Here is an 8,315-nt window from a genome sequence, read left to right as displayed (position 1 = left end):
TGCATGCTAGATGGGCCTTAGTTGGCGCATGCTCAACTAGCCCCTACATACGAGCTGCTTACAGGGAAGTCAGATTGAGGGGGAGAGAGCACATCAGTGGCGGGGGGGAAAGGAGCACACCGTCACATGGACACTCAGGCTAAAGTTAACATTTGCAAATTTTGCAATGAAATCATTACAGTGGACCAAAGACATCCATTAGGGTGAAAGTGGAAAAACCACCATTCTATTTCACTACAACTGCGCTGAATTCTGTACTATCATTAACCATCTATTCTAATAAACACCAAGGGAGCTATAGCTTTATCCTCCATAAAACCAAAGTAATCTTTAAACCAGCAGGCAGTGTAAACAACGCTCCTGAAATCACAGAAATTATTCATCAGTGTTTCATGATATGCTCCTTATTACTGATAAAGTTATGACTGTTGCAATTAGTTCCATTATAAAATTAGATTTTTGCAACAGTTTCCATTAGTAAAACTGAAATTTAATTGCATATAACATAAGTCCATACTCCAAGACAGATGTTTCCAATATCGAAATACTTATTAAAAGACTGTGGCATGAGTAGTTATGATACCAAATTAAGGACAGCGGTTAATAAACAAGGCAGAGTTGCTATTCAAATGGAACTTGATAGGCTGAGAAATGAGCTGACAGAAACCTCACGACATTCAAAAAGGGCATTCAATATCTTGCATTTGGGATGGAATAGCCTCATGCAACAGTACGTCTGGCCATCAACTGGCTAGAAGACAGCTTTGCAGAAAAGGACCTGGCAGTTCTTGTGAACAAGTTGAACATAAGTCAGCAGTGTGCCCTTGCAATGAAGAAGGCCAGCCACACACTGGGCTGAATTAGCAAGCCTGTAGTCATCAAGTCAATGGAAAGTAACTGCCTTCTTTATTCCTCTATATCCCACTACTGTGAGGCTGCAATACAAGTATTGTGCCCAGTTTTGGGCTCCCCGATACAAAAAAAAAAAAAAAAAAAATTCTCATACTGGAACAAGTCCAGAGAAGGCCCCAGGATTACAGGGTTCAAGCACAGGACTGACTAGGAGAAGCTGAGAGAATTGGTTCTGTTCAGCCTTCAGAAGAGAAGGTTAAGGAGGGAATCTTGTTACTGACTACAACTACCTAACAGGAGGGTACAAAGGAGAATAAATCAGATTATTCCTGGACATGCGCGGTGATAGGACAAGAGGCAATAGATACAAATTACAAGAGAAAATCTTATTAGATACTAGGTAAAAATTTTACACAAGGGTAGTCAAATATCAGAACAGGTCACTCCAAGAGACTGTGGAATCTCCATTCTTGGAGATATTCAGAACTTGCCAGGACAGGGACTTGAGCAACTTGATCCAGCTGCCTGTGCTTTGAGTGAGGGACCAGGTGACTCCTACAGATCCCTTTCAACCTCAGTTATCCTGTGATTCTATTGTACTGCCTACTTCATGATACAAGTATATGAAGAAAACCATAGTAATTGTCAAGGTGAATTTTTAAAATTTCTCATGACTCCTTAAAACTACATTATAATGTATATAAGTTATTTCATTATGCTTACATTTCAACAGACAATATGTAGTACCATTGAGAATTTATTTAAAAAATAGAAAGTAACTATACAGAGATCTATAAATAGTGAATAGACTGACTCTAGTCCATTATCACAACCAGTTTCTAGAAATTAGCTTTTGTTAAATTGCACTTAGGTACATATTTGACCCAAAAAGACAGATGAGACAGAAAGAATACATCACGTATTAAAAGAAGTTAGCACAATATCCTTTATGTCAGGTCACTATCAGACCAGGTCTAAAATGAATGTTGTTCCAAATAGATGCACCAAACTGTTGCAGCATAAGCACGTACAGGGATTTACTCTACAAGGTTTAAAGTCCAGAAATTCTCCTCCGAGGATTCACAGAAAATAGATTTGAAATTTGCATTTTAAACTATGCTCTACTACTACTAATACAGAATGCTACATTTTAAAAGCACTTTACATTAACTTGTTAATCTTTCACATACTGTTACAGAGACATACTCTTTCTATTTTGCACAGGGAATACTTGACAGAATTATTTTAAAGAAACATGGATTACAGTCTGAAATTTTCCGCTCCTTTTGTAGGATGGCCATTTCATTTCTAACTAACTCTACCTACCAAAACAATGCAATTACTACTTCCCGCTTACTTATCCCAGAAACAAGTCTCCTTGAATCAAACTGAAAGACAATTCTTCTTCCTCCAGACAATTAAGAAAACTATTTTCTGGAGAAGTGAGAGACCAGGAAACAGAATCCAAATCCTACACTCCAACAGACCTCTTTGTACCTTTTTCTGGGTAGGATTTGGACTTACTGCCGTAGTGGAAATCTTCAAAATTATGAAGACTTGACTCAAACCTACTGATACCTTCTTGTCTCATATCATCTCTGCATAACAAGGCAAAATTACTTACTGATTTTTTTTAGTAATTCTTTCAGTTCAAAAGCATGATCACAAGTTCATAAATTTATTTAACAGAATGAAATGTATGTAAATGTATTAAACAGCCACCAAAGTGTCAGAAAGTGACATGTTTTAAGGTGTCAGATTCCTCTACCACTTGCTCTTCTATAATGCTTCTACCTTTAGAGCAAGGAAGAGAGACTCATTTTAAGAAAGACAATTTCAAATAATGAAAACTAGGACTAAGCAAGATAAATTAGAATGAATGCAAATAAAATAATACCTGTTGTATATTAGACAGCATTTTTTGCTTCCAAAATACTTCAATTGTTTGAGCCATGATGTGCTAGAGACAGAGGAAGGACACAGTTTGTATTCAAAGGTAATCTCTTAGATGACCTGACAGTTTGGGGAAAAAAAGAACAGCTTTCAACACAAAGCCCAAGTCCTGAGGAAGGGCTTGTATACCCCAAAATTCACTTCGCAGCTACACTATTTGACTTAATAAAAGATATCACCTGTACCTACAAATCTTGTCCTTGGAAATACAGTATATTTTGAGAACAGTTGATTTCCTCTGGAATAACCTTCATGTTCACAATATTGCTGAACATGCCTCAAAATGCAGATGGCTAGTAACCTCAGTGCATTCTTTTGCAAACAGTAGTGTATCATTCAGTGCTGTCAAAGCAGCCATCAGTGTGAAGATATGGCAATAATTTTACAAAATAAGTAGTGGAGGATCTTTTTCTGCTTGACTCAAAGCTTCATATTTCTGTCACTATTAAAACTGCTCACTGTCTCTGCTGTTCTCTTCTGTAAATTATCAATCCAACCAGCACTATTATGCCTGGTCCTTGACAACCCTGATGAAAAAAAGTGAATTACTGACGCACATATTCCTTCCAGATGTTATAAGTTTCTCAGAGTCCTCTGAATGAGAAAAAGCATAAGCAGATCATGAACTTGCTCTGTACACCTGATTCATATGTTTCTGTGATGGTTTCTGTTTCCTTCTAGCCCTTTGCAGCCTCCATACCTTGGGGTGGGTGATTGAGGAGGAAGACTTCCCCTTCAGATGTGAAATTTTAGTGACATAAGCTTCAGATAACTTTAGAACTTAGTTATATCTACGTGGCTTTTGTAAATTAAAAACAGGCAGAAGTTCAGACCCTTAGTCATCCAAGAAAACAGCCAAAGCAAAACAGACCAAAAACCCTTAAACAATAATAGCGAAAATTTGTATTGAACTCCAAAGCAAAGATACTGTGAGACTGTCAATGGTCATAGAAACATCATATTTTGATAAACTGAGAAAAAGCATACATTAAGACTGATGTACTTCTGGAAGGCATGTCAAAAACCTCATAGTCCAGGGATAGCTGTGACAAGAGGTGTATCCGCAGTTAGCGTTACACCTAAAAAAGATGTCCTAAAGGCTGCAAAAGATATAAAAATCAAATCACTGAAGCTGTTTCTTGCAAGTATATTTCATCCATTTGGTCCTGAAATTATCTGACTCCAATATCAGTCTCTTAATTAGACTAGTCTGAAAAACAGAGCCATTCATATGCTCATTCACAGACAAATCAAATAACCTACCTCAGATTTGGTAAAATCTGTCACAAAGGTGCTTCAGGTATCTCATAACTGCTGCATATGTCTCAAAATCCCTAAGCAGGAGGATACACTAGCCTGCATGGCCATCCACACTAATGTAGTTACACTACTTCTAGTACTAGTCCAGTTTCTTTAGAGTTAGCATCATGCAAAATTTAACCAAATTAAAAAACATAAATAATAATTTAATATCAGAAGTTGACATCACATTATTCGTTTCTAACAATGAAAGTTCTTTACCATACTTTGATAATAGTACTTACACAAACTCTCATTTGAGTTCTTCTGGATTAGACGACATTGGTTTCATTTTTAATGTACTAGTAGTACAAAAATATGAGGATACTTATGAAGATTTTTGACCACAATTTATAACTCTGATATCATCTTTCATTGTTTGCACATAACAAAGGGCAAATGATGATGATGATGTTTTGGAAGAATGGTATATTTTCCCCAGAAGAAATAAAATTACATTCTTTCTGAAATTTTTCAGTTATTCCATTGTGGAACATGTAATAAGAAGGAGGAAATCTAATGCTGTAAAATTATGTCATACCTGATCACTTACGGTTGGATTGAAGCGTACTTCAAAAATCAAAATATTGTAACAGCAATGACTGAAGCCACAGAAGTCAAGAGAATGACAAGCCAAATATTTACCTGGCTCAGAGAATTATAGACATTTCCTGTTAATAAAAGAAAACAAGATATATTTATTAGAAGTAGAAAAATGACATTAGTAGATTGCATTTTTGATATGCATTAAATTACTTTTTTACTTTAGATGAACCTTTCTATTACGAAAGCTTTGAAATTTTTTCTAGATGTACAAGAACACATTCATGAAATAAAGGTAATTAGGTAAAGTCTAAAATTTGAAATAATACAAAATATGAATAATTTAAATTAGTACCTGCACTGTTTAGAAGAGAAAGCACCTGCTTGCACTGTTGTATGTATGGATTGACTTTAACTAATGTATTTGGCTTTGTCTAACTTTCCACATCATTCAGCCATGAAACTGATAAAAGTTTTCAGGTATGACTACTTGAGCTACTGAAGTTGTTTCTATTCATTGGAGGTTCTAGGGGACACGTGTTTTTTAGAGCAGAAGAGTTAAAAGTCTGAATACAAATGAAGAAAACAATTAATACAAGGCTGGAATTCACATATGAAGATTTTTGTCTTAAATTTGGATAGTTATAGATATTCTTCTGGAATATTTTTCTTGTCAGTTCCAACCACTTCACACTATCAAGTTCCAGCTGGTTCTGCCTGTTTTTGTTGGCAAAAATCAAACTTACTTGAAATTAGTGAGTTCCCTGGTGCTTGGAATGTCCAGCCAAAGTTAGAAAAAAAGAAGTTCCTCTTGTAGCTTACATCTAGCTGCTAAAAATGCTGTGAAATTTATTCAGCCATCATCTAACTTTATTAAAACACTTCTGGGATTTAATACATACAGGATGGCTTCAACTACATGCATCCACTGCAGTCACCACATCCTCACAGCAAATCCTTCTGACCTCATTATACATGGAGTTTTACGAATTCCTAAAAGGATAGAGTTTCTGCCAGTCTCCTGAGCTTTAATAATGGCAGGAAAGAAAACTATAAAATTAAAATTTGATTACACCGAGTCACTTAACTCTGTATATTATCAATTATTTTCAACACAGCTGGGATGTTTCTGTAAACCTAGAAGAAAAGTTAATACTACTTAGCCAAAATCAATTCAGTAAAGTTTCTCTTCCAAGCTTACAACTGTTTTCTGCATTGTTAATACTGTACTTATTTGTAACTTCTCTCTCTCTATTGTTTGCCATAACACACATACATGAACATTGTATATATTATGTTTGGTAAAAAAAAGAAATACAAAAGTAATCACCTACAAAAGGGAAGCTGCTTGGGACCCTACCAAAAATCCCATTACTGTGCTCTGCAAATAAAACAGCAAAATACACAGCTATGCTACCCCAGATGAAGAAATGATTGATAGTATTCCAGTAACTGGTACCTAAGACTATCTGCAAATAAAATAAGGTTAATAAATGAAACAAGACTTTTGATGGAAGCATTCTCCACAGGTCCCAATCCTATATAAAGGATGAAAGGGAGAGAAAGCTTGTTTGAAAAAGCAGTATGGGAGAGGAAATTACATTTATGAGGAACTAAAGCTTTTGGAGTACAGGAAACCTGTACGGCAAGGATGGGAAATATATCTAAATGCAAAAAGAAGCAAGTTTTTTGTCATTAAAGAGACCAAAAGTAAGATTTTTAACTATAAACCTGGGGAATGCTGACGGCCATAGAGAAGAACACACAGTTCAGGACAAGACATCCTCTTTGGATGAAGTTGTAACTATTCTGCATTCTCAAAAAACAGAAAAAAGATGTTGACAAAACTCCAGTGCTAAAGAGCAAAGAGCAGTATGAACAAATAAAGTAGTCTTAAAATAACAGAAAGAAACAGACATAGGATCAAAAGCAGACATCCTTGTATAAAAGCACTAGAACTGTAAAAGGAAAGTAAGAGAGGAGATAAAACAACTATTTTTAAAAAAAGGATATTGACACAAAAGGCTCACCAGAAACTTTATATAAGAAAAATGGGGGGATACTATAAAACTAAGCTTCGGCATACATAGGGAAAACAGAAATACCCTCAAGGTTCTGTATATTAGAGAAAGTTTGGAGTACATGTCTCCTTGGAACATAATGCTGAAACTAAAATTTTAGATTCCAAAAATGGTTGCTGTATGGAACAGGTAACTGAGAAACCTAGAACAGGTAATTGATTCCTGACTTTGTCCTGAGCAACATAGAGAACCTGGTTCAAAATGTCACAACTGAAAGAGCTATTTTCTAACATCCTTTCAGGAGCCAAAAGAAAAACTTGCTAAGAGCTGCTATGGAAAGGTCACCTCAGTCTGACGCTTAAAGAGTAGAAGTAAATAGTTTTCACTAAAAGGAAATGTGACAACGGTATCCCACCGGGATCTGTTCCAAGTTAACAGATTTATGAATAATTTAGAAACAAGGATGAAGAGTGAGGTGACAGGAGTTATTGGTTATGCTATTCTGGATCATAAAAGTGATAAACAGCAAAGAATATCCTGTTACAGAATGACTGGGCTATGAAATTGAAGGTGAAATTCAGTGTTGATATGTAGAGAGACATTACCACTCAAGAAAGAGATCTTGGATTTATGTAAGTAGTTCTGTGAAAACTTCAACTCAACTTCAGGAAAAGCCAAAAAGAAAATGGAGTTGCAGGAATTATTAGTAAAGGAATACAGAATAAAATGTAAAACATCATTATGCCACAACATATATTTACAGTGCACTTGAATGCTAGATAATATGGGAAGTTTTGGTTTCTGTCCCTTCTTCCCCTTTCTGCCCCCCCCAAAAAAAAGCATATCTAGAACTAAGAAAGGTATGAAAAATGACAAGACGGTAAATGACTTTTGCGTAAGAGAAACCTCAATTAAAACTTGATCAAAATATATTCCTCTAAATGGACAGGCTAATACTTCCAAGAAACAGCCCTAGATGCTATACATTTCCAGGATGGTTGTGTGTTTTATAACCTCTATAAACTAAAGTAAATTTAGCAATCAAGATGCAAAAGATATCTCGTGCCTGATTTTGTACCGTTTTGCATGCTTTTGTGAAGAAAGGATAATTATTTGAGAATGATTTCCCATAAAGCAAACAAATTTAAGAAACTGAGAAGGCTAAAACTCAGAACTTGTGGGGAAACTCAAGAACCAAGTATGTTTGCAAAATAAATGCAAAAAAGCAATACAAATTAAATACACATGATCTCCAAAACCATTCTTCAATGCCATTTTATTGTTGATGCTAAAAATAAAATAAAAATTACATATTGCAGCCAAGTCTGATCATAGACAGAGCAGCCATTGATACATTTTCTCTGAGGAACTTCCTGAAATTTTTGTGGTAAAGAAGTGAACAATTATCAGTTTTGCTGGAGGTTTTTATGATATTTGGTGCATATTTCAAAAGCCCCAACTGAACCCAAAGCTCAGAAGACAGAAATCATGCTAACCAACAGTGAAAAAAATTATTTTACACATATGTTATAAAAATCAATATATTCTGTAGGGTTTTCTTAAAAATGAAAAAAATTGCATTCTATACACACAGGTAATTGTACAGGATATGCCATCCTTGGTACCAACATACAGGAGACTGGAATA

The 8,315-nt window shown here is 35.3% G+C and overlaps 1 protein-coding gene across 1 annotated transcript in view; it reads right to left on the bottom strand.

Moving 5' to 3' along the window:
* Positions 1-3,225: 3,225 nt before the first annotated feature.
* ATP8B4 (ATPase phospholipid transporting 8B4 (putative)) overlaps positions 3,226-8,315 on the bottom strand; it is a 71,359-nt gene continuing 66,269 nt past the window's right edge. The window contains 5 exon segments of the mRNA XM_067305793.1: positions 3,226-3,342; positions 3,344-3,505; positions 4,646-4,671; positions 4,674-4,775; positions 5,978-6,116. Coding sequence (XP_067161894.1) covers positions 3,226-3,342; positions 3,344-3,505; positions 4,646-4,671; positions 4,674-4,775; positions 5,978-6,116 — 546 coding nt within the window.

This window comes from Apteryx mantelli, chromosome 15 (assembly GCF_036417845.1).
Source record: "Apteryx mantelli isolate bAptMan1 chromosome 15, bAptMan1.hap1, whole genome shotgun sequence".
Lineage (NCBI taxonomy): Eukaryota > Metazoa > Chordata > Aves > Apterygiformes > Apterygidae > Apteryx > Apteryx mantelli.
This window is presented reverse-complemented; position numbering and strand designations above follow the sequence as displayed.